Genomic DNA, 27,319 nt, shown 5'->3' on the forward strand with positions numbered 1-27,319 from the left:
TTTTAACTTTGTCAAAGAGAAAGTCTCTGTTTGGTCCTGGTATGCCGTTAGCATCTCTCCCACTCTTTGCTAAGGAGAGATCGGGCTTCAGTTTAGAGCCTGGACGGGCAATAGAATTACTCACGAGGGTTTTGAAGTTTCATCAATGCATTTATTTAAATACAAAATTGGATCAATTTAGTGAAAATAAGTAAGTAAATAATAATTAGATTTTACACGGATATGGCAAAAAATGTAAAGGTGATTCCCACGCAACTGGAGTTTAGAAAACACTGGACAGCATGACAGGATTATCACGAACCGAAGGGCCTAGCAGGGGGCCCTAAGACTGATATTTTAGAGGGGAATGATCAACAAAACTATGTGGATTTGATTTAAACCAATTCTGCCCTATTAGAAACATCCGGTCCGTCTTTTTTCTGCCTGGTTTTTCCCCCTTTGACAATAGGTGCGGCCTGTTTCTGAAGCTCGTCGTCATGTCCTTAGGCACATTTTTAGAACAGTAGTTACCAGGTAGAAGGAACAACCTCCAGCCCTGGGTTCTGGCCTATTTGAAGGTCGCAGAGCACCAGACAAGTGTGATTTACTTCTCAGAAACGTGGGCTCTGTTTTCTTTCTTTGTCAAATTCAGGGACTCCTACTTCATTGGAATGGCATGGATTTGCCAGCAGAAAGACAGCTACAGTTGGCAATGCACATTCTGTAAAATGTAAAAACAAAACAAACACCAGAAAAAACAAATTCGAGGGTCTGATGCCATAAATTTCTACACCAAAGAACAACCCCAAACTGTACATCAAGCCATTTTACGAGGCGTTCGTGTGAAGCCTTGGGTGTTTTTTTCACATTCATGATATTTGTTACAGAATACATCATACTAATGGCCACATCCTTTTTGAAATATCATTAAAATAGACAAGGCACTTTAGGATGTAAGATTTCATTTCCTAAGGACTCTTCTAGTTATAAAGATTGTAACTAGTTACTGTTTCACAGGACTTCCAGTGCTTCCAGGTAATATTCTCAGCACAAGTTACATGGTAGATGACATGGTGCATACCTCCATTATCCCCAAGGACACCGCGCCCCAGAGGGTTCCTGGAGAATCAGCCTCTGCAAGGTGCTGGCGGTTGGATTCATAGTATCCACTGTCACCTTGAGTTATCTGGCCCCCACCCTACAGCTAACTGTGTCCCATCCTGAGAGGCTCTTAGCCAGGAATGCTTACAGCCCCTCTGAGAGGGAAATGGGCCAACATGGAAAATCCAGAAGCATTGAACAGAGTGGAAGGCAGTTAACACAACCCAGTTCTCCTCTTGCCCAGATCCAAGGTCAGAGGTGGTCAGGAATCCAGGGGGATCCAAACCCAAACTTGTCCACTGGGTTCACGCAGGCTCACAGAGCAGTTGAAAAAGCAGCCGTCGCAGGAATATGCTGCTTCTCCAAACTAAATCAGGAGCTCGATGAATATGGAACCTGGGATCACTTAATGTAACAACCCCACGCCCCAGTTAGGTTCCAGACTGTGCAGTCCGCCGGGGGCCTGTGCACTGAGTACTGAGGCCTGCACCCCCACCGTTTACCACTGGGAAGAGGGAGTTGATTTCTCAAGGCACCCACACCTCTATTGCTGTCATTTTTGATGACTTGATTTCCTGTCTATATTCCAGATTTCCTTTCCGCTATCTGAAGATAAAATATTTTTTATATCTTCACGTGCAAAAGTGGTCTGAATATCAGGAACGCTTAAAAACTGCATATATCTATTCCCTTTCCTTCCTAATTACAAGCTGGTAGTTGGTTTTCTTTACCACCTGCAAGCACTTAATCTTTCCAGCTCTTATCATTATATCTTAATTATTTCTGAGCAGATCGCTTTTTTCATGCTTATGCTAAGATTGCGTGATTAATGTGTTTAATCTCTGTTACCTAATCTTTTTATTGTCTTCTGTGTCTTTTGTCCTCTTCAGTGACCAACACAGTACATGTTTATTCAGGTGCAAAGAGCATTTATCATCCCCCCTTTCTAATGTGTCCTTTTCCCACAAATGACGCAAATTCTTCTTTTCTGCAAAACCACCAACACGTTTATATAGCTCGTCAAATTTAATATTAGAGTTACAGATTTTTGATCTAAAGTCATTTAAGTTGTTCCCATCTTTTGTTTCCATGATGAATGGCTTTGTACACATGATTTTGGTGAGTCACAAGATGTGTTTCTTGGGGCTGGCGCCGTGGCTGAGTGGTTAAGTTCACGTGCTCCGCTGCAGGCAGCCCAGTGTTTCGTCAGTTCGAATCCTGGGCGTGGACATGGCACTGCTCATCAAACCACGCTGAGGTGGCATCCCACATGCCACAACTAGAAGGACCCACAACTAAGAATATACAACTATGTACTGGGGGACTTTGGGGAGAAAAAGGAAAAGAATAAAATCTTTAAAAAGAAAGGTGTTTCTAATTTTGACAGTTGCTACATATCACCCCTCCAATGATGCAGTACCTCGAATCCAATGAAGTATGAGTGTCTTTTTCCCCACACCCTCCCCAACACAGCACAGTATTCTTTTAAATTTTACCATATTTTATTTGAAAAATGAAATTTTATTGTTTTAATTAGGATTTCATTAATGAGTGAGATTGAATATTTTTGTATATATTTATGTCAGTTGTATTTATTTTTCCATGAACTACCTGTTTATACTCCTTAACCAAAGAATTATTTATAATCTTTCCTGTTAGTTTGTTGGTAATTTACTACTTATACAAATTCTTTCTATATTAAGCAAATTAGTATTTTGCTACATGTTCACGTTTTCCCGGTTTGATCTCTATTTTTTGATATTATAGGGGTTTTCTCCCCATGTAAAAATTTCTAAATTTTACATGGTGAAATAGTGTCTTATGGCTTTTGCATTTTGTGTCATGCCTTCTCTATCCAGAAATTCTTCAAAAAATTACTCCAGGGGCCTGCCCCATAGCATAGTCGTTAAGTTCGGCACGCTCCACTTGGGTGGCCCAGGTTCATGGGTTCGGATCCCAGGCACTGACCTACACTGCTCGTCAGCCATACTGTGGTGGCAACCCATGTATAAAGTGGAGGAAGATTGGCACAGATGTTAGCTCAGGGCTAATCTTCCTCAAGCAAAAAGAAAAATTGGTAACAGATATTAGCTCAGAGCAAATCTTCCTCAGTAAAAAAAAAAAATTCCAAATTTTTTCTAATGATGTTTTTGTTTTATTTGTAAGATTTATGTATTTACTCCACTTGAAATTTATTTAGGTAGAACAAGTAAGGTAGGAAGTCACTTTTTTTTTTTCCAACTGGCCAGCGTATTGGTTGAGGTTCCATCCTTTTTCCTGCCTTTCTCATATTGAGAATGGCCTTTCTGTTTGAGTCCACCTCTGGACTCCGTGACGTGTTGTGTCGATCTGACTCTCCATGAGACGGCAGTGAGATGTGATGATGATTGAGCTTTTATAGCAGCAATTAATAGCTCATAAATCTAATTTCCCTTTCATTTGCTTTTTTCCGAACTTTTCTGTCCTTGCACATTTACTTTTCCCATGTGAATTTAGAGTTTCAATCCCAAATTTTATTCAGATTGTCTAGAGTTTTTATTGAGATTGAATTTTATGTGTAAGTTAATTGCAGGATAATTGACGTCTATATAAATATTTTCCTGTCCAGAAAGAGAATTGTCTTTCCACTCATCATGTCTTCCCCTCACATTATACAAAACTCATATGAAGATAACTTTAAAACATTTCCTGATAAATTAATTTCTAAGTCGTTCCTCTGTTTTTGCAAAGCACAAAATCTAAAAGCCATAAAAAAACCTCCCTATGTGAAGGTCAGCTCATTTGGCACCTGACTACATCATCGAATCCTTCACAGTGGTACCCAGATGAGTGTTTAATTGAATATAATTGGGAGAAGGTGTGTGCACAACTGGGGTGGGACTCTAAGAGGGCCATCTTAGAATTCTGCCTACATACATACAGATCTTATATGTGTGTATATCTTTGGGATTCTTATATGTATATGATAGCTGAAGGATTCCTGTTTTGATAAGTTTTATCAGGGTTAGATGTTGAATAGTATCTAATGCCATTTCAACATCTAGGGAGGTGACGTGTGCTTTTTGTTCTGTGATAAATTAGTAGGGTGAATTGTGGTAGTAGATTTCCAAATAGGGAACCAAGCTTTCATTCCGACCATTAACCACACTTAGTCATGGCGAGGCGTTCTCTCCAGGTATAACTTCAGTTGTTGAACTAAAACTTTGTTTAGTTTAGGTTTCTTTGTTTTTTACATCAATAATTCTTAGGTGAGACAGGTTTGTAGCATTTTTTTACTTTTTTTGGGCGGGGGAGGGTTGCAGATTTGGGTTTTAACCTTCTGCCGCTTCATAGAAAGAAAGCAGAAGGGGCCACACAGCAAGGAATGCGGGAGGCCTCTAGGAGAGCAGTCCTGGACGGACCAGAAAGGAAACTGGGACCTCAGTCCAACAGGTGCAAAGGTTGAATTCTGCCAACAACAAGAATAAGCTTGGAAGCCCATTTTCCTAGGGCCTCTAGACAAGAACTCAGGCCTGCCCACACCTTGATTTCACCTCCTTGCTGCCCAGCCACACCATGCCAGACTTCTCCATTACTAACTAGTGGAATAATTCACGTAAGTGCCATCCAAACATTCACGTGCTTAGAATCACCTGGGGAAATTAATGAACGCAGATTCAGCAGACCAGACCAGAGACAGGATTTGAGATTCTGCATTTCTAACAAGCTCCCAGGTGATGCTGCCACTGCAGGCCCACGGACCACACTGTGAGTGGCAAGGATATAAATAGCCTTGGAGCATTGCCTGTACCTGGTGAGTTCGGCAGACTTCCCTGCAAAGCCACTAGAACCTACTGGGTTTGGTGGGCATAGCTCTTTGACAACTCTCTCGATTTCTTTTATGATAATTAGTTTAATTAGATTCACTTTCTCATCTATGACAATTTCTGTTACTTTATATTTTTCTAGAAATTCATGCATTTAATTTAGGTTTTCAAATTCATTCCCATATAGTTGAACAAAATAAGTTTCTATAATTTCCATTCTCTAGAAAATTTCATATTGGTATTTTTGATACTATAGATTTAGGTCTTCCTCCTTTTCTTCTTGATTGGATTATCTAACGCCCCCCTCCCCACAAAGGAACTGGCTCTGGATTGATTGATTCTACCGTTTTTCCTCTACCCTTTGCTTTTACTTGACTTTAAATTTTTCTTGCTGCTCTTTAAGTTTGTGATCTGGACGTTTAATTCTCTTGTCTTCATTTTTGGTGTGTGTGTAACGTCCTCTCACAGAGGAACGTGAACCAAAGTTAACAAATCTAGCACATTCCAGATGCGTTGTCTTGGCATGAATACTTCCACCTCGACTTTTATCTAAGGGACCTGAGAAGTCTTTAGAGACTGCCTTAAGTTGCCACAGGCTTCCCACATCTCTGAAAGAACAGATTTGGCCGGCCTGTGTTTTGCAAAGCTGTGGGGGCCTTGATGAAGAAAGGAGAGAAGAGCGGATCATCACTTAAGCGGCTAAAAGTGAGGCGATGGGATTTGACTCCCCTCCAGCCCCGCCCTCCTTCCCCACCATCCTCTCCACACTTGCTGTTCTCTGGTTGCTCCAGAGGCCTGAGCTGGTCAGGGGGCTGCTTCGCTCTAGGCTTCTGTTCTTTCCTCACCAGGATCATTCAACTCTCTGAAACTCCACTGTGAAAAAATCAAAAGGGGCACAAACATCCAGCTTTGGGGCAACTTCTGAGGTTCTTGTTTCCGCCGTTGTGTGGGCCTCTCTTTCAGTCCCAGTTTTCCTCTACCTCTTTCTTTCTTTCCCTTCCTCCCTTACAGTAGATTTTGAACCCCCAGGACGTTAGAATCCTGTCCCAGTCCTCTCTGCTCTCCACCCTCCGACCCCACCCCACCTGCTCAGAGACGCAGCTCCCCCCGCGGCTGTGCCTGGCATCCTCTCAGCTGTCATGTCCGTCACGTGAGGCTGGCAGAGTGCAGCATAACACAGGCGTATGCGTTGCTATGGTGACTTCTTTGTTGATGGCAGAACCACTGACTCCAAGTCACACTATTCATTTGTGCCTCCTTCTTGTGTCAGAGGAATGTTATGAGAAGCCCATGAAAATCAAGTAGATTTGAGCTCAGTGTGGTCCACCAATGTCTGTGTCCATCCTTGCCTCCATCAATCCCCCGACTAACTCTTCCTACCGCACTGCATTTACTTGGGGCAGTTCAGGGGAGAACAACACCCCCCAAATTAATCTGGCTTCACTTCCTTTACTGACCTGTCATTCAGAAAGACTATTGTCAGAATCTCCGGATGTGAATTCTCCCAAGGGAATCCTTGCCAGTCCCTACCTGGAAATGCTAGTTCCACATTTGCTGGCAAATCAGGGCTTTGTGTCCTTGCCTATGACTTCTAAAGATGCAGAAACGTTAACCAGATGATGTTTTTGACCCAGCACCATCCGCTCTTCAGAGGAAAGTCGCTGCGTAAAGGCCAGTGACAAATAGGCAATCAGTTGTTTGACTCATTTGAGATCTTTCGTTGATTCTCCGTGCTCTGCACACACTATTCAGAAATGTCTAAAACCCAGGTGGATTCTTGATTCTACTGTTTGAGTTTCTGCCTAGGCACAGCCTTGGAAGGCTTAGCAAAAGAAGTAAAATCAATTTTATGTTAAAATGTAAATGCGCATAAAAATCCATATGAATGTGGGGTGCAGTTATTTTAAACGTAGAAAACTAGATGAATCGCTTTGAAATTTCCCCCTTAGAAAAGGCTAAAAGTGGTTTTCAAGAATTTACTTGGGAATTTTAACTTTTAGAAAACTGGAAAGGATAAAGACATTATGGTGGCTTAAATCTGTAAATGACCTCAATTGCTGAAATGCTGTCAGTGCATGATTTTGTTTTTATCCTGACAATGGCCTGATGTAGAGGACATTATTAGCCATGTTTTAAAGATAAGGAAAATACGACTCAGAAAATAAATATATTCATTCCCTCAGTAAACTTCTGTGAGCTGCTGGAGCAGCGGCTGGCTCAACTGTGGCTGCACATTAGCATCAGCTGGGGAGCTTTTTGGCACTCCTGAGGCCTGCTCCCATCCTGAGATCTTAATGTGCAGTCAGGACTGCGAACCAACGGGTCCTGCTGTTTATAGCACCTTGCTCAACAATACAGAGAACAGCATTATCGGGTCTCAAATTCAGGTAGACTCACTCCTCATTCAGTGCTTTTTGCCCTTTTTCCTCCCCTCAATGAAAACTTTGAATTTAAACATAAAAGATTTGTGGTTCTTTCTAAACTGTTTTCCTGTCTTCTGCCATCCCTTAAATATAATGCAGAAGTCTGAAATAATAAGGAATTTGCATCCCCGTAGGTGAAATTCCTGCTACTAAATATACCTTGCTTCTTTCCCACTTTCTCTTTTGATATGGAATAAATCATCCCCAAGACTGTGAGGGCCAATTGAATATTTTTTCACCCTCTGTTGACATGAATGAGAAGAAGAGCGATGACAGAGCCACATGGCTTGTGCTGGAAGTTTATCACATTATCTTGATGCTGACGTGAGCCAGCATCACGGAGGAATCTGCTGCTGGGGAAAATCAGGAAGCTTTCCTAGGCGAGGGGAATTCCTTTCACAAGGTTCTCTTTGATGACCATGAGCCATTCCACCTGCCAACAAGCGAAGACACTTGTCTTTTGAGATCGGGGGTTAGTTCAGGAAGAGAACGGTTCAAAAGACAATGGAAATGTCTAGCATGGAGGTTGTGTATTCAGCTCTCTGAGATCAGCCTTCTTGGAAGAAAAGACATTGTCTTGGGATTGGAATTATAAACTTTCACTTGTGCTAATGCAGCTGAAAAGACCATTTCAGAAGCAAGAGCCCAACTGGGCATTGATAAAAGACTTAAAATATTTGCAGAATTAATTTTTAAAGGCACTTTAGGTTTGCTCACTGCCCCCTTCTAATAGACCACACACAGGAGCCAGAATCTCGTCAGCAGGCTGTGATCTGGGTGTACGCCGCTGTGTTCTCAGAAACCTTTCTCATCTGTATGCTGGTTTCTGAACACTTAGAAAGAAAAAGGGTCAATTTTATATTTTGATGAAACAGCAATTACAACACAGACATCCTACGAAGCCAAAGCCATGTGAACATTGACAGAGCCGGTCTACAGAAAACAGGAGCATATTCATCATCTGAAACTGAAGACAACGTTTTCTGCAAGTTGAGAGATGGAGGTTGTAGCAGGAGATTAAATGTTTTTTTTAAATGCGTTTTACTCGCTGTACTACCTTGAAAGACATCCGATGATAACAAAAGCAAATCAGTAATATCCAGCCATTTCCAAAAGAGCCATCCACAGTCAAATTTTGGCCTTTGAATTACTAGAAATTTCCACAAAGAGGGAGTAAAAGAAGACCCTTCATCCTTGCCTGACTCCTCAAGTGACTAAATGTGCCTAAATATTCTCACAAATGATGAAACTCATCTTTTGACTGGATTATAGATGATAAAAAAAGTTATTTTCACCAAGCTCCAAAAGCCACAAATTCTCGAAGTCCAAAGCCATCACTGATACTTGCATAATGCCCGGTGTGTGTTTCTCAGTAGAAGGCGGAAGGTAACTGCTCCAGAAGATGTTTGTCTTCTGGACGGTGCCAATTCTTGACCACTGTCTGAGAGGAAGGGTGGAATATGTCGAGGAAGTCTTTAAAAGATTCATTTGGCTTATTCACCATGACTGGCTGCCTTCCTCTTCTCACTATCGTTATTTTTCTCAACCATCCTCTCCTTAGAAACTGAGGCTATTTCCATGGTTCAGCAGACAACTAATTCTTGTTGATACTGCTTTGCTGATAAGGAAAACACTAATGGTGTTAGCTGAAACCCCTGTGTAACAGTTGTGTTCACCAGGCTTGGTAAATGTCCCCAGCTGTGACCCAGCACTTCATCAAGTGACGTACAGTTGCTCTGGTGCCTTCGGATGTTAACACAGCACATTCCTCCAGGGCCTTGGGCTCTCCACCCTGAGCTGGCCGCGTCCTGTCATCGCACAACCCCCACTCACGCAAGAACAGCATCAAGGAGCCAAGAATCCTTTCAAAAAACAAACCGATATACTGCAGAAAAATCAGCAACCCAGTATTGTAAAAAACACGTCTGTTCTCCCTCATATGCTTTTGAATGCATCTGTGACATCAGGAACCAACGTGCCGGCGTCACATTTTTCCTCCCTGATATGCTTGCTTTGTAGAACCAATTTGTATTTTTGTTTTAAACTAGGAAGGGTCTCCAAGGACTTGCCTGAGATAACCATTTATGAAACTCCTTGGCGGTTTTTCTTAGACTGATCTTAACATGGATTAGTAATAGGCTCTCACTGTCTACATTCAAAATCCTAAAGAACTGTACTCAGAAATTGAAGCAGTGTTAACTGTCGTCGCTTTCACAACACTTAAAAAGAAATAGGGCTAAAGAAATAGAACTGTGGGGCGTTCTGCCATGCATATCATTAAAAGCACACAAATAATTCAGCCAAAAAAAAGACAAGGTTCTCAGAAGGAATTATTTCAATTCCCTCTCAGGCACCGCATTAAATTAAAACTCACACGCACAGGAGGAGCTGGAGAGATGAACAACCGAGGGTCTCCATTAAAGCTCTGCTAGTCAGAGTGAGGTTTGCGCTCAGGCACCCTGGCGGCCTGTTAGAAATGCAGACTCCCAGGCCCCCCCGGACCAGCTCAGTCAGAATCTGTATTTTAACAAGATCCCAGGTGCTTTGCGCCCTAAAGATTGAAAGCTCTAACCAAAGCACTCAGGTGTCAGGTTATTTTTTTTTCCTAAAGGCACATCAGAATGAGTCATAAAGAGGAAAAAAAAAGCCTAAGGAACCCCCCAGTTACAAAAAGGGGAGGCCCTTTTATCCCTGACCTCCAGGGCCCCATTCATAGGAAGTGATAGCACCCGACGGGGGAATCCTGTTACTGCTGAGTGCAATCTGGAAACTGTGTTTTCCCTCAGAAAGAATTTAAATGCTACTTCCCAAATTTATCCTATTGCCCCAGATTTGGGGCTTCTGCATTCTTGCATCCCTGCTGACGTCAACATGAGTTGATAAACGCCCTGTGGCAGACAGGAAAGGAGCGACTGCACACCTCAACAGAGAGGAGTCGGTCAGTGCTCCTAAGTGAAAGAAAAGGCCTGGCACTGGCCTCCCAGCCCCTTGCCCTGGGCTTTCCTGGTCTAGACGTTCAAGGCTCATGCTGAGAAATACAGGAAGATGCCTGGAAAGAGTCCTGGATGAGTGCAGAGAGCTCGAACCAGTGACCCTGGCACCTACTCGCTACTTGGCTCTGACCCAAACGCTGTCCTGGGCTTCAGCCTCCCCAGCTGTAGAGGGAGGGTGTGGGACTAAAGAGCCTGCAAAAGCCGGCTGGAACAATCCATGATTCACAAGTGCCCCTAACAGCCAATAGCTTTGACAATTGACTTACAGACAGTTATAACTAACAAGAAAGAAAAAGCAATTTGCCCACCTAAGAAATAACAAGACATCTTAGTCTAATGTGAAAATGGACACCATATGTCTTATCTTACTGTTTATTTAATGGAATACAAAGTCTGAGCTTCTATCAATAATGAGCTATTTCCCATTAAAATACCTGTTTATAGTTAATCAGACAAGAGAGTGCAGTGTCGGCCTAGTCTGAGTGTCTCAGTAAATCTTTTTTCTGAAAGGCAATTGAGACAACGCAAAAGTTGGCTTTTTAAGAAAAATAATGGAAGGTGAGAACTTAATAAAATCAATTGCTCATTCAGCATTTTGCTAAATGCGCAATTTGGCATTGTTTAAATAATGCCAAATTTCTAATAATCAAGACATATAGTAGATGGTGACAAGTTCCTTTATTCTGTTTCTTTTCACCTACTTTAACCTCTTTTGGTCACTGGATCTCAAACACTTCATGCAAGCAGCTGCCACTTGCCCTCTCTATTAAGAAACTGGAAATGTAAGGCTTAACTTCTCAAGTAAGAAGCCAAAAACTCATAATCTCTTCCCCATTTGAAATCAGAAATTCTGGCTGTCTGTCTGTCTGCAGAAACAGCGAAGGATCTAGGTAGAAATACAAGACTGAAGCTTGTGGAGGTACGTGCCACATATTGTTCTCCTGGATCAAAACCTGCTGGCCTTGAGAAGTCTCTCCCTCCTGAAAATATAATCAGCAATAAACCTCTTAAAATAGAACAGTGTCCCCTTATATCTTCAGCATCTTAGTCAATAACCGCTTGTTTTCATGTCTGTTTCTAAAGTATCAGTGAACAGTGAATGGCACTGATACTTTACAGTAAAAACAAGGTATTTGGAAAAAAAATTTTCTGCTCGGATTTGAAGAGGGACTAAAATGAAACGAAACAAAGAAGCTGGGAGAAACAACGGCGTATATACATCATCCAGCCGAGACCCCACTGCAAAAATAATGTTGCAATTTAAGTTAAATTATAATTAATAGCAGCAGCTTTGTTGAAGTGTCTCAAATTATCGCTTTAGATGCTGAAGCTCTCAAATGGTTTCCATGGCAATATTTCCTCTAGATGTCAGCGCTATCTAATTTTTTTGTGCCTGATATATGACAACCTGAAGCTTTTAGTGCCTTTCATTGGGGGGAGGGGTTCCATTAAATAATCTCGATTTATTTTTATATGCATTTAAATATATTTTATTTGCAGTTGGCTTCTGAGCCTAAAGCCTACAATTTTACATATTTTGAAACTTAGGAAATAGGAACCACAACTCCTTCATTTATCTTCTGTAATGAAAAAATGCCTTGTTACTTCTTCTCCCCACCTGCTCAAAGGGACAGGCAAGAACTTTGAGGCTAAAGAATTCAAATCTCTTCTTAATATTCTGTTCTTACAACTGTCTTTCAAATCAGTTCATTGTGTTTAAGCACCTGTCTTGAAACTTCTTCTATTGATTTTTCTTCTGTGAGTTTTATATTCCAACAGTAATGTTTTAAAGCACAATTAGCGCTACTCATGATTTCCGAAGACTTTCTATAATGGTGATAACCATTCTCTCTGTGCTGAACCCCGAGGGGTTCATATCGGGAATGAGGGAATTTGGGGTTTCTGTTCTTCTGCAACGTTGCTTCAGAGTTCTTAGTGTCCCACGTCGTTCAGGTGATACTGTCAATATGTGGCATCGTCCTTTGTCAGATTTTGAGGCCAGAGGCCTGCAGTCAGGGCTGCAGATATCATTGGCCTGCCCAGGCAGCCCACCACCCACAGAGAAAAACTGGGCTACGTTAGTTGGTTGCCTTAAAACCACGCAGTGATGTTGATAATTTGGTCGAGCCAGTGTAGACCAATGCTTTCTCTTCAGAGGCAGTTCAGCTTGGTGTTTTGCAAGTGGTTTCTGGAGCCAATTTCCCAGGTTTGAACGCTGGTTCCACCACTTCTTGGTCATGGGACCTCAGACAAGTGTTTAGCCTTCCAACCTCACAAGATTCACATGAAGATGAAAACCGTGCCTGACTGGTAGGAAGCGCTGTTATTATTATTTCCTAAACAGCTTGTTCCTGGCATTTGAATTTCATGTGAATTTACTTGTTGTACTCTACAACAGAAGGAGAACACTTCTAAGTTGATTCCACCACAACTAACCACTTGCTATTCTAAGCCCAGGGAGTCTTATACGTGAGGAGAGTGTGGTCCAAATGATGGCTAATTTCACGTAATCTGGAAGTTCGAACTTTACTACTTGTCACATATAAACAGCCTGCGTGGCCGTTGGGGGTCTTCATTGTGTCATGTCTCTCATCTTGCGGCAGGTGAGGTTCAGAACTTGTCACTGGCACTCAAGAGCCCCGGTTGTCCTTGCTGCCAAGGGAAGGACACCACACTCGCCCCTGCTCAGTGCACAGATAGCAGAGGTGCTAATTAGACAGTTATTTGCTTTTCTGACAAATCCTCCCAAGAATGTAGCAAAGGGAAGGGCAAAAACCTTTAGAAATTGAATAAAACATTCATGTTTTCTGTTTGGGGGGGATATATTTTTACTCACCCAGTTCTGATATCTGACCATTTTACTGTGTCTGTATAATTAGGGGAACATCTTCCCATAGGCCTGCTCTCTCAAAGTATGTTTGTTATTATTTCCTTTTTTTCCCACCTGAAGGTGGAGGAAGGGAAAAAGGAAAAGTGCGCCAATATTGAGCTCTCAGTTTGCTTCTCACATGCAAAATAAAGACAGTGGAAGGGAAGCTTGTCTGCGTGTTAAAGTGTGAATGTGATCCATGTCTGAATGTGTTTGGGGTCTGTGATAGATTTGCCTTGTCTGTGGGTGAGGAAGGCAGGAGTGCATGGATGGGCTCTGAAGCCTCAGCCAGGCTGTTTAGTAAGCACATTCGCGGGAGAAGAATCTCCCACCACCAGTTCTGCTTGCCCTGTGCTGGGCAGAGGAGGGGAAGAGAGCTCATCTGCTAATCTCTGGAAGGTGCCAAGAAAACACGGTCTATCAATATACTGGGGATGACCAGATAAACAAGAAAAGCCTGTGCAAGGGAAATAAGCAGAAATCCACAGGCCTCTATGAGACACTGAATCAGAGCTGGAATAGCGCCACGCCCCGGGGGTCATCAGCATGTGGTGTCATTTGGGGATCCAGAAGAAAAGCGTATTGAATGTAGTCTTTGCCTATTTGATGCAATCTGGTCTTGAGACTGTTAGTACCTAACGTCTATTTTCTAAATAGATAGATCTAAAGTCTATCACAACATTTCCCATAATGTGGGTTCCTTGATACTCCAGCAACACCTAAATTGCTTGGCTCTCCCAGCAAATTTAGCGGGGTGGGGCATGGAAGTTAGCAGCAGAATGGAGCATGCGTCATGGATGAGGTTTGTGGTTTGGTCTCAGTAGTGTCTCTCGGTTTCCATGTTTCTCTACGTGCATTTCCAAGAGAATGTTGGTACCCAGGAGAAAGGTCAGTTACAATGAAATCATTTGAAATCTAGCTATCAAAATAGCAATCGTTCTGCTTGCCAGAATAAAATGGATTTGCCTGAAGGGAGTAAGCACTCACAGGCATTGGGACAACCAGGCTTAAGTTATAAATAAAGCCAAGAAAATAGAGATGTTCGTGTCAAAAACAGGACCCTGCCCTTGAATTTCGTACGGACTTCTGGAGGACCTGAGGGTTTTCCAATGATTATTTTCTAATAATAACCAAAGACGAATGGACACAAATCATTAGTAACTTTTCTGTGTTCTACATGTTCATTTCCTTTATTGGGAACAATAAGAACGCTGCCTTGCTCTAAGAGTTGAGTTGAGTTTAGGCAGATGACTTTCAAAATTATACCTGCATGGGAGACTTTATAATTAGAAGAAGCCACACAAACGTTTACATATCTCTTAATAGACTGATTTAATTAGACTAGTCAACAAACATCCAATGAGTTCTTCCTACTTAGCTGCACTATTTGTCATTGGGGCTGCAGACATATTTAAGATTGGCGTCTGCCTTTAAGAGGATGATTACCACAGAAGGAGTGACAAGAATTAAGGTTATAGCCATTGAAAAGAGGGCCAGACATTTAATCTGAGGTGGCTGGGGAGAGTTTCAGGAAAGAGGTAAGATTTATTGGACAAAGAGAGGAAAGGCAAACCAGATGTCCAGACAGAGCGTGCCATGGGGAGGAGCAAAGGCACGTGGGCCTGAAGCCTCAGGAATCCGTGTGCCTAGAATATTAAGTTGTAAAAGTGGTCCCATGAGGGAAGAGACCGGAGAGAAACTCAGCTCAAGAGAGGCCTTCCTCCCGTGCCAAGGAGTTCGCATTGTATACCAAAGGCAATTCTAGGATATTTTTAAATGTCCTCTTGTCATTTCCAGCTCTTGTCATTTTCCCTCGGTCATCTCAGGTCACACCCACACCTTCCACTACTGTTTCTATCAATAACTTCAGGGGAACCGGGGAGAAGCATATCAATATCTCGAAGCATCTGTGTTTTTCTGAAGTTTTGTGGCCAAGGATGCAAAGCCATAAGGAAGGCTTTGGAGCAGAGATAAGCCATGCTGTGTTCTACCATCCACATTACCTGAAGAAGAAAAGCAAATAGTTTCATAGTACCATGAATATCATACAATAGAATAATAACAAAATTACCACCGTAATTTTTTGTCACCATACTTCATGTATCTGGAGATTTATATTATTTAAAGGAGATTGGTAGATTTCTGTGTTTATCGAAAGGAGATGAGAAATATGACCTACTCACAAAATATCCAGATGTCTAGTAGATAACTCCACCTAGGAGTCCTACAGGCACCTCAAACTCAGTGTGTCCAAACCCGATTTCTTGCTCTCCCACATCCCCTGAAAAAGGCTGCTTCCCCCATAGACCCCACCCAAGCTAAATTGTCTTAAAGCTGGGACTTCCTCAACAGCTCACCTGTCTGTCTCTTCCTAGACCTCAAAAGGCAGGATAGGAAAGATTATTGACTTTGGAATTAACCCTACCTGGGTTCTAATCCCAGCTAGGCCACTTACAAGCTTGATGACTTTTTTAAAGGATATGGACTAAATAATGTCCAGAGAAGGATCATTCCAGCATCAAAAGGCCTGGAAACTATACCAAAGATGGACAGTGAAGGTACGAGCTTTCATCCTTGAAAAACGGCTCTCAGTCTTTGAAGGGTGGTTTGCGTCAGAGAATTACGTGCATTAATAACGAAGTCTCACTGTGCCCTGTGGGTGTGTGAGTTACAATGTGGTAGCTACAAAGAAGTTCAAGCAATCCACTGTAGATGGATGGGGTCATCGCCCAAACCGTATCCATGCTTAGATTAGTATTTTGACTCTATAAACCAGACTATTCAATGAGGCATAGAAAGTTCTCATTTAATAACAATTTTTGTCCGTTTTATTGTTCAGTGTGTGTCCACAGCACTTAGATGCCTGACCCATAGTAGAGAGTCTACAAAGATTTGTTGAATGAATAAGTGAATTTGTCACATCTACTGATATTTCTCTGAAGAGAAAACTCAGTTTTAAAGAAGAAAGCCAACATTTCTAAAAACATTATATGTTTTTACGTAAAGCCAGTTTTATTCACATATGATAATTTTATGATCACTAATATCAGGTGATAAGCCTATAAATGCGAGATCTTTGCATTCTTGGGCTGACATTTGGAATTTTGAATATCAATGCATGCTATGTAACCTAGAAAATCCTGAAGGGACGTGGGAAAGTGAGCTAATGGGAAAGTAGCCAAGTGCACTGTGTGAATTTCCCCGCCCATCTGACGAGACTGAGGATTGGCCCAGTTAAAACAAGCATATAATACTGAAAGGTCTCTTCCGCCCCCACCAGTGAAAGATTTAGGGGAAGGTGAAAAGTCCCAAGGACTCAGTTAAGTTCTCTTACATTTGTACCTTTCTTAGTGTCCATGGTTTCAATCAAATTAACAGGTTTGAACGGTCCTGATGGTTGAATGAATTTGGAGTATGGTATATCTAGGAAAGAATAATTTTCCTGATCCTAAGTAAGAATGCCAAGTCTAAGAGAGAAAGGGTTAAATAGCATGTGCTGGTAGCATCTGGAATCTCCCTTTCTGTTGCATATTTCTTAGAGGAAAGGAGGAGAAAGGACCCTACCTGCTTTTTATCATTATCCCGGGGAAGCTTGGAAGCCCACAGGCCTGGGAATAAGTTAGTCTTAGAAAAACTGAGTCCTTGGTGAGATTCTCCCTGAATCGTACCACAAACCTGTTTCCTCAGTATGTGCACATTTAATTATGCCCAATAACTACTTTTAAAATTCTTTTATATTGGTGACATGCAGTAGCCAAGGTTCTAGGAGAAGCTACTTCTATTGGAGGATTTACCTTAAACCTTAACTTCTCAAACAGAAGTCCAACAAATGCGAAATCGTTTTTGAAGTTGAGTTAGCGTAGACGGATGGTAATAGATACTCTCCTGACCTGTAGAAAGACTTCAGGATCTGTTTGCCTTTTGTGTACTTGAAATTTAACTTAGAAGAATGTCTAGATTTAATACAACTAATTCTTATTTTTTATAATAGGGAAAGACATAGAAAATTTATTATGTAGTTAATATTCTTTTCAATACGTATGAAATTTTACGCCCTTACAAATTGCTGAAGTGTATGATGTTTCATTGGGGCCATGTAAAATATTCATTTAAAGAAATGATTATTATATTTTAAAAAAAAGAAATGATTACTTTTTAAACCAGTGCTGTAAACTGTAGAAAGCTTATCTACAAATATGTCCATTGCCGCCAGTTATGAATGGGACAAAAGTGGATGGGAGGCAGATTCTGGCCAAATGTAAGAAAAAGTATTCTACTACGTAAGCTTGTCTGTCTGTGGAACTGGAAAAGCCAGCTCAGGTAGTTGTAAGATTCATTAATATTCCTCCAAAGGAGCTATAGTGCTTGCCTGGGCCTTGTGCAAAAAGAACAGCAGGACCAGAGGCGGAGGTTGCTCTGATTCTTCTGGGGAACAATAGCAAGATGGGTCCAAATGAAATGTCATTTGGGAAAACAGGAAGTGTTGAAGAGTTGTGTGAAGAATAGGTGTCAGATTACTTGAGATTAACAAAATACAGGATTTACACTTGACTTTTCATTTCTTTCTCTACAGCCAGTGCTGATTTTCCATATAATCCAGGACAAGGCCAAGCTATAAGAAATGGAGTCAACAGAAACTCTGCCATCATCGGAGGTAGGTGACCTATAGAACAGGCTCTTGTGTGGCTGCTCACCTGTGGAAGGTAGTAACTTTCAATAAAATTGTAGTCTAGGGAAAAAGAATTGTCTAGATTGTACTTTATTCATTTTGCTATTTAAATATGACAAGATTGTGATATGCGGATGTGGAGAAACTGTGGTAAATGTAGCCAGGGAACTTCTTAATGCAAACTTGTAAAAAAGAATGCTAGTGGTGAGCCAGCCAGAATCTGAGTGTGCAAACCGGCAGTCATGGCAAAAGCCTGGACATTTCGTTATTCCCTCCTATCTTTTTTTACTCTCGTCCCCTCACATCCCCAATGGTCCAGGATAGCTTACTACAAAAATGGGAAGGATTATACGAGGCTGGTTTCAGTTATCCTAGTAAACGTTACCAGAAAATTAATAAGCCAGAGTATCTAGAATATTCCAGTCTTTTCTTCTCACCAGGGACAGCTGCAGAATAGTTTGACTCTCCTAGTGTAGTCCATCATTTTCGGATCAATATTGATAGCCTTGTCGCCCTTGACTTCTCTCCCTGCTTCTGTCTTATTTTGTGAAGATGTTTCCTGCCTTTCTGAAGATAGCTAGTATTGTAAGTCTAGCTAGGATTTTAGACTCAATCAACTTGTCTTAGCCAGGAGGTTTCTTTTCCACATGAAGAAAGTAGTTGCCTATAAGAAATATGTATGACTGTAAAATTAGGATACATTCAGAATGCTGCTTAAACTCACATTGTCCAAAGTTCTGGTATAATCTTATCAAGGTCTCTATCCTCGTTGTTTTTTGCTTTTTTAAGATCACCTTTACTGAAATATAATATGCACTTGTTTAAGTGTAACAGGTAGATGACTTTTGACAAATGCATACACCCATAACCACCACCACAATCAAGATATGGAACTTTTCCATCCACGAAAAGTTCATGCCCCTTTGTAGTCCATCCTTCTCCTTGCCCCACTCCCAACCGAGGCAATCATTGATTTGCTTTTTGTCACATAGATTACTTTTGCCTCTTTTAGAGTTCCATATAAATTGAATCACATAGTATGCTACTTCTTTCACTCAGCATAATGTTTTTGAGATCTGTCCACATTGTTGCATGTATCAATAGTCCGTTGATTTTTATTGCCAAGTTGTACTCCCTTGTAGGAATGTACTATAATTTGTTTATCTACTCTCTTTTTTTTTTTTTAAGATTTTATTTTTTCCTTTTTCTCCCCAAAGCCCCCCAGTACATAGTTGTATATTCTTCGTTGTGGGTCCTTCTAGTTGTAGCATGTGGGACGCTGCCTCAGCGTGGTTTGATGAGCAGTGCCATGTCCGTGCCCAGGATTCGAATCAACGAAACACTGGGCCGCCTGCAGCGGAGAGCACAGACTTAACCACTTGGCCACGGGGCCAGCCCCTATCTACTCACTTTTTGATAGATGTTTGGTTTGTTTCCAGGTTTGGGCTATTTTGAATAAAGCTGCTATGACTATTCTTGTACAAGTCTTGTGTGAACATAAGTTTTCATTTCTCTTTGGTAATTCCTAGGAGGCAATTGCTGGGTGTTATAGAAAGCGGACATTTAACTTTATGAGAAATTGCCGTACAGTTTTCCAAAATGGTTGAACCATTTTACGTTCCCATAATCAATAGCTGAGAGGTCAAGTTGCTCCACGATCTCACCAATACAGCCACTCTAGTGGATGAGTAGTGGTACCTCATTGTGGTTTTAATATGCAATTATCTGATAACTAGTGGTGTTGAACATCTTCTCATGTGCATATTGTGTGTAAATCTTTTATGAAGTGTCTGTTTAAATCTTTCCCCATCTTTTAATTGGATTGTTTGACGTATTGCTATTGTGTTGTAAGAGTTCTTTTTATATTCTGAATACAAGTCCTTTGTCAGACATTTGTATTGTGAATATTTTCTCCCAGTCTTTGACTTGCCTCTTCATTTTCTTGGTGGTATTTTTCAGGAGATTCTAATTTTGACAAAGTCCAATTTTTCTAATCTTTTTATAGTTTGTGATTTTTTAAAAATCCTATCTAAAAAAATCTGCCTACCCCAAGGTTGTAAAGATTTTCTCCCATGTTTTCTTCTAGAAGCTTTGTAGCTTTAGTTTTTGTTGTTAAGTCTATAATCACTTTGAGTTCATGTTTGTTTATAGTGTGAGATAAAGATCAAAGTCATTATTTTCCAAATGAATATCTAGTTTTTCAAAGACCACTGGTTTCCCGATTTAATTTTCTTGGCACTTTTGCCAAAAACCAATAGACTATCCATGTGTGTGTCTATTTTCCAGACTCTCTATTCTGCTTTGTTGGTTTGTATATCTTTCCTTAGCCAGTACCACACTTGCTGTATTGTTGACTCTTTACAGTAAATCTTGAATAAGCGGTATAAGTTCTCCAATCGTTTCTTTTTTGTTTTTCAAAATTATTTTGCCTATTCTGGGTCCTTTGTATTGCCATATAAAATTAGAATCAGCTTATAAATTTCTACCAAAAAAAAGTTTGTGAGGCTGGCCCAGTGGTGCAGAGGTTAAGTTCCCCTGTTCCGCTTCAGTGGCCTGGGGTTCGCAGGTTTGGATCCCAGGTGCCAACCTGTGCACTGCTTATCAAGCCCTACTGTGGCAGGCGTCCCATATATAAAGTAGAGGAAGATGGGCATGGATGTTAGCTCAGGGCCAGTCTTCCTCAGCCAAAAGAGGAGGATTAGTGGCAGATGTTAGCTCAGGGCTAATCTTCCTCAAAAAAAAAAAGTTTGCTGTGATTTTCATTGGGATTGCATTAGATCTGTAAATGGAACATCTTAACAATATTGACCTTAAACATGGTATTGCATTTATTTAGGTCGTCTTTAATTTCTCTCAGCAAGGTTTTATGGTTTTCCGTGCACAGTCTTGAACAACTGTGTTCACTTTGTTCTATTATAAATGGTATTATTTTACTACTTTCATTTTCCAATTGTTTGTTCCTAGTATATAAAAATACAGTTGATTTTTGTATACTGACTTTCTATCTTGAGACCCTGCTAAATTTACTGTTAGTTCTAGCAACTTTTTTTTATATCCCTTAGAATTTTCTACATAGACAATCATGTCATCTCAGAATAAAGAGAGTTTTTACTTCTTCCCAATCTGTACACTTTTTATTTCTTTTTCTTGTTTTATTGCACTGGCTAAGACTTCCAGTCCAATCATGGATGAAATTGTTACAAGCTGACATCCTTGCATTGTTCCATATTTTAGGGGAGATGTATTTAAGCTTTCACTATTAAGTAGGATATTAGCTGTAGGTTTCTCATAGATCCCCTTATCAGATTGAGAAAGTTTCCTTCTATTGATCATTTCCTGTGAGACTTTACAATGAATGGGGGTTAAAGTTCATCATATGCTTTTCCTGTGTCTAGTGAGATGATCATATAGTTTTTCTCTTTTATTTGCTTAATGTGATAAGTTACATTGCTTTATTTTTTAATATTAAACCAATCTTGCATTCCTAGAATTAATAACACTTCATCATAATATATTTTTTTTACATATTGCTGGGTTTGATTTGCTAAAATTTTATTAAAGAGGAATATTGTTCCATAATTTTCTTGTAATGTATTTGTCTGGTTTCAGTGACAGGATAACACTGGCCTCATAAAATGAATTGAGTAGTATTTCCTCCAATATTTTAAGAAAGATGTGTCAAATCAGTATTATTTCCTCAGGTCAAGTTTGTTAATAGTGTTTTTGAGGTCTTCTAAATTCTTACTGATTTTCTGTTTAACTGTTCTATCAATTACTGAGAGAAGAGCATTGAAATCTCCAAGTATAATTGTGAATTGGTCTAATTTTTTCTTTAGTTCTGTCCGTTTTTGTTGTTGTTATTGTTCTGGAGTTTCGTGTTTTGTATGGGAGAGGGCAGTGTTTGAGGGAACCACGGTGAAGTGGGGAAAAGCGTCGGAGGGACGTATGAGATCTGTTTAACCTCTAGCCCTTCTCCTGTCTCCACCAGGGGTCATTGCTGTGGTGATCTTCACCATCCTCTGCACCTTGGTCTTCCTCATTCGGTATATGTTCCGTCACAAGGGCACCTACCACACCAATGAAGCCAAGGGAGCAGAGTCAGCAGAGAGCGCAGATGCTGCCATCATGAACAACGACCCCAATTTCACAGAGACCATTGATGAAAGCAAAAAGGAATGGCTCATTTGAGGGGTGTCCATTTGGCTGTGGGATAGGGAGGGGGAAATTATTAGGGAGGAGGGAAAAAGGACAACACCCTGCTTCATACTCTTGAGCACATCCTTAAAATATCAGCACAAGTTGGGAGAGGCAAGCAACAGAAAATTCTTGCGACTGATCACCACAAAAAGTACTTTTTAATATTTCTTTATAGCTGAGTTTCCCCTTCTGTATGAAAACAAAATAATACAAAAAACGCTTTTAGAGTTTAAGCAATGGTTGAAATTTGTAGGTAATATCTGTCTTATTTTGTGTGTGTATAGAGGTGTTCTAAAAACCCATGGTAACAGGGCAAGTTTTCTACATTTTGAAGAGCCCTTAGAATGTGGATATTTTTTCTTGAGAAAAGCTGATGCACATACATATGGTCTCCAGCATTCTCTTCCTTTTACATATAGTCAACTTTTAACGGGCTATTGTAGTAACTAGTTTGTGTTCATAGAATATTTCCTTTGGTGTCCTGTAAATTGGAAAAGGAAAGAAAGGAGCAAAGAGAATCTGTTTTTTGCCAGTTTTCAAAGAGACCTCAGTTTATGCCACTTCTCTGAGAGATTCCCCCCTGAAGCAGTTGAAGGAAGATAATACGTGGCACCTGTCATATAGTGAGGTAATCAACACAACGGAAAGAAGCATTAGGAACCGGGGGAAGTAGTTTTATATTGGGATTGTTGTTTTTATTTTTCATCGAATTCTACAAGACAATATTGATCCATGTACGTAGTCTTAGACCTATTCAATATCTGTAACTATCAGCTATCATACCGTGGTGCCCAGCTGTTACAAAAGATTCTTCCTCTGCTTTACCTGCAACGTACTGGGCCACGTTATATGTGTGAGTAAGTACGTCGGTGGGGAATTAGAGCCAGAGGTTATGATTTGTTCTGTTTCTCTTATAGTTATAGCAAGAGTATGGACACTTTCTAGTGAATGCATAAATTAGGTTGTTCTTCTTATTTTGCTTTAAATCTCTAGTTTTTAAGCCCCTGTGACAAAATCCTAGCAGGCAGTGTCCTTGAATGGACACACCACAATAAAATCAAGTTGTGATTTCTATTACCATTTCTGTTACTCGGGGATCATACGGAAAACACTGCCATGTTTTGTCATCTACTCCATGTGTTTTTCCATCCTAAACAGACACACGTCCCTGATTCAGGATCTTCTTTGGCAGATACAGTTGAACTTCAGATGCGTCACAAACCTGGTACCTGATTGTTACTTCTCAGAGAATTGACATGTCTAATCAATCACACCTCAGTTTAATCAGGAACCGTGACCAACCTGTTCCAACAAATAACTCATTGACTTCATTAAAAAATAATAGACTTTGTATAAACAAATGAGGACAAAGCTCCCATTGGAGGATCCAAAACATAATTTCACTTATTTTTAAAAAGATTACACAAGAGTTATTTCTAGAATGACCTCCGTTTCTGATCCTTATAGTTCAGGCTCTTATACTTAATAAGCATTTTTTAAAAAATTTTAGACTCCAACAATTGAAGAATTAAATATGATCACTCTTTTCCTTCTTATCCCGGAAGGAGTTAAGATAAGGTTAAAAAGGTGTTGATGCAGTTTTCTGAAGGCCTGCCTCAATTAAATGGAAATACTAGTTTGTTTGGGTTATATATACATACTTTTCAAGATACTTGGTATGCCTAACCTATGGGAGGATCTCAATTCCTTGAATAATGGAAAATATTATCCAGAACTGCCAATGGCACGTTGCACCAGTACACGACACATTCCAAGGGAGGCATTGGACCAGTTAATTCCAAGTCAAGGTAACAGAACAAAAGGGAATCCTAATGCCCCTTTCCAGTTGCTGACTTCAGACGCTGTCCTGAACACCCTCGGTCTAGAAGGGTCTTGATCATTCTTCCATAAAATACATTTTAAATGAAAAGTATTTAATGTGACTAAATATCAAAACAATGTAGGATTTACAAATGACATATTGAAAACAAAGCCTATTTATTTGACCCAGATGACTACCATTAAGGATTCTTTTATGTATTGTCAGATTGAAAAGGCAAATTTTAGACATATGTCTTCGAAATGTTTCTGATTTTTTAAAACCTGTTTTACAGGTATTACTTTTGCATTTAACAAATAATGCCAGATGGAAACATTATTTCTTGCATCTCTCGTGATTTATTCTGGAGGCATTGTCTTAGCACTTTGCCTTTCTTCCCAAAATGCTTAGGGAATTAAACTAATCAGACACAGCCCCTGAGACTAGAATTTTCTCACCCTTTTCCTTCTCTCTTCTTTCCTCTTTTGTGCCACAAAAGGTGAGAAATAAAACCCAACACTTCTCTCACCAAATTTTCAAACCTCGGGCACCAGATAGGCTACAGGAACCAGTGGGTCTCCCATCTCACCATCATTTAAGACCCACAGAGGTGTGATACAGGCTCTGCCTTCAGGAGTTATGGTCCAGCAGACAGGACACAAACAGGTGGATAAGGTATTAAGTAAGTAAGTGCCAAATGACTGCTGGAAATCTTGGCCTCTCTTAGGGGTTGTGGTCTTCACAAAAACTCCTAAATCTATTTATGAAGGCCATATCCAGTATATTCTAAATGATGAGTTACCTGTTTATGTGAAGAAAAGGAGGCAGCTCTTTTTCTCCAGCTCCCTCCCTTGAAAGCTTAGGACAATGCAGCCTAGATAGCCACGACTTTCTGACCCCAGCTCAGTGCCTGATCTTGCTTTGTCAGTCATATCCTGCAAAATCTTGCCGTCTTATATCCCAATACGTTATCAGTGGAGCACAAATAGGCTAGTGGTAGCCTCTTTAAATAATAAGAATAGACACAACAAAAAACAAAGAAAAAGTGTTTTAAGTAAGAGGCTTTTTTAAAGGGAAAGCTGTTGGCTGATTTAGGGTTGCTTTACAGGAAGCATGCTCTGTATAAAGCAAGCCTCTATGTTTTGAGAAGCTTGGGAGGTGGGGGGACTTTGAATGAATGCAAAATCAGTGCCATTGTTAGCTCTCAACATATTCACTTGAGCTCGAGGAAGCTAACTCAGGAGGTAGGAAGTCAGAGTGTTGTTAAGTTCTTCTCTGGCCCTTGTTCCATATATAAGACTATATTTGCCCTTGTAGCTCTCACCCAACTGCTCAAAGAAAGAGACTTGTTTTATGGAAGTTTTTATTAAAGAGCTGAGAACAAGAGTTTGGAGTGCCTTAGATGGAAAATTTCCTGTTGCACTGCATTTGATAGACAAGTATCCTTTCCTAACGGGAGCAGGAATTCAGAGGCACAGGAAAAAGAATTGGCATGAGCCAAAGAGTAAATCTTAACATTGCTGTTGAACATCTGTTGAGCAGGCACCAGATGCCGGCTGAGAGCTGGGCGCAAAGACGCAAGCACTTAAGGAGAAAGCACGCAGCTGCCGGCTAGGAACATGTAGTGTCAGTGCGGTGCCAAGAAGAAACTTGTAGGAGGATCTGTCTTTGCTGTCTTTCCACTTGTTCTTTTTCTCCCTCTCCTTTCTCTTAGGGTGTGAACATTTTAATGGTCCCTTCACATCTCGCTTCCAAACGATTAGCACCTGATTGGAACCTCTTAATATTTTTTTCCTTTTCACCATCCTGTCAAGCAGCTTTCCAAAAGAAAGGCAGCAATCGTCAAATTGAATTCCAGTCTGCCAAATATAGGTCCTAAATTGCTAGGCCGGATAGAACCACCTGATCCTGAAGTAGGTGGGCCACAGGAACAGCAGGCCCAGCTGATTTGAGCTAAAAACCAGTGGGCGCCATTTTGTAAATGACATTTTGGTGAGAGTGGACCCTGAGAGTCTGCTGAGAGTCCTAACCCTTTCCATCCCTCTGACTTGCTGTGTGAACTTGGTCAAGTCCTAAACCTCCATTCCTCTTCACCCCGTATTTAGGATAGAGCTGTTTTACCTGCTTCCCAAGATGATTGTGAGGTGCTGTTGATTCTTGACTGCAGAACACTTTGAATCCCAAATATAAAGGCCAAAGGCGACGGAGCCTATTGGAAGACTTACTTTCAGGCTGTGGTTGTAAGTCACGTCAAAGAAACCACATGGCCATGTCCAGAAACACGGAGACTTAAGGGGCATTGCTGTACAACTACTAAATTGTTAATCAGGTAGATTGCCAGGGGCCTGACCTGTCAACATTAGGAGATGCAATAGCCAAAGGCCAGAGAAATCAGAACTTCATGTGCGTAAAGCCCTAAATTCCCAACTGGCCGTGACTTATGGTTCATACGTGCCCCCAATGTGATTAACTGGCTGATAAATAAGACAACACGGAAACCAAATGTGACATTTTCACGTAGCCTGGTGGCTCTGTGCCTACACTACATATACCCTGCATGACAATGTTGGAAACTTTAAAGTAGATTTCTTTCACAGCAGTATTTTTTGGATATGAGTGGTATATAAAACTCATCATCAATGAAATAGAAAAACCGTGTTGAAAAGTTGGTTCTCTCCCATGGAGCAGGGACTGGCAGAAGGTAGTTAGGATACATGGGCACATGGGTGTTAATATCCAGCATGCATTTACGAGTTTATTTTCCAGATGAAAATGTGCTTTAAGAGCAGTTCTGCGTAGATGGTCTGCACCATTTCCAAGTCTCGGGGGTTTTTTTACAGCAACTGCTAGAGCCTGAGATGGCTATGAAAATGTGGAGATTCCTCTCCAGTAGGCCAAGAAACAGTTCTAAATGTTCCTGATTCTAAGTTTTGTTTTGTCAGGTTTTTAAATTTTTCCGGTGAGCACGGTGACTGCAGAGGTTAGAACTGTGAAAAGCTGGGCTAAATATTCTTTCTGTAAAGTCAAGTAGGAATCCATCCCTGGGAAATAACGCAAAATTTCACTCTCTAAAAGCAACGGCATGTAAACTAGAATGAAAGAAGGAAATTATGTATGTATGCCTAATATTCTTTGTGAATGTCTTTCATTTAACGGAAATTATATTAGAAACCAGATTGATAAATAAAAAATCCAAAATAGTTTTAATTATCCTAAAAGTGATTCCTCATGTATTGTTCCACTTGATTGTCTTAGCAGCAGGTTTCAACCATCAGCAAAAGAAAATTCCAAGCCCTGAAATAGACATCTCTCGGGAATATAATCTTTCCAAAAGCTGTGGAGATATAGTCACTCCTCAAGACAGGTCTTATATGGCCGCGTCCACGGTTAACCCTCTTTTGCCACACACCCCTTCCCTCCCCCATTTTTCACAAAGTAGCTTAATAGATATTGGCTTCATGTT

The 27,319-nt window shown here is 40.6% G+C and overlaps 1 protein-coding gene across 1 annotated transcript in view; it reads left to right on the forward strand.

Annotated features, from left to right (window-relative positions):
- Positions 1-27,048, forward strand: part of CNTNAP2 (contactin associated protein 2) — a 1,871,002-nt gene extending 1,843,954 nt beyond the window's left edge. The window contains exons 23-24 of the mRNA XM_046668987.1: positions 17,745-17,825; positions 21,829-27,048. Coding sequence (XP_046524943.1) covers positions 17,745-17,825; positions 21,829-22,028 — 281 coding nt within the window. The 3' untranslated portion in view covers positions 22,029-27,048. The remainder of the gene's footprint in view (positions 1-17,744; positions 17,826-21,828) is intronic.
- Positions 27,049-27,319: the final 271 nt, after the last annotated feature.

Source organism: Equus quagga, chromosome 8 (assembly GCF_021613505.1).
Source record: "Equus quagga isolate Etosha38 chromosome 8, UCLA_HA_Equagga_1.0, whole genome shotgun sequence".
NCBI classification, from domain to species: domain Eukaryota; kingdom Metazoa; phylum Chordata; class Mammalia; order Perissodactyla; family Equidae; genus Equus; species Equus quagga.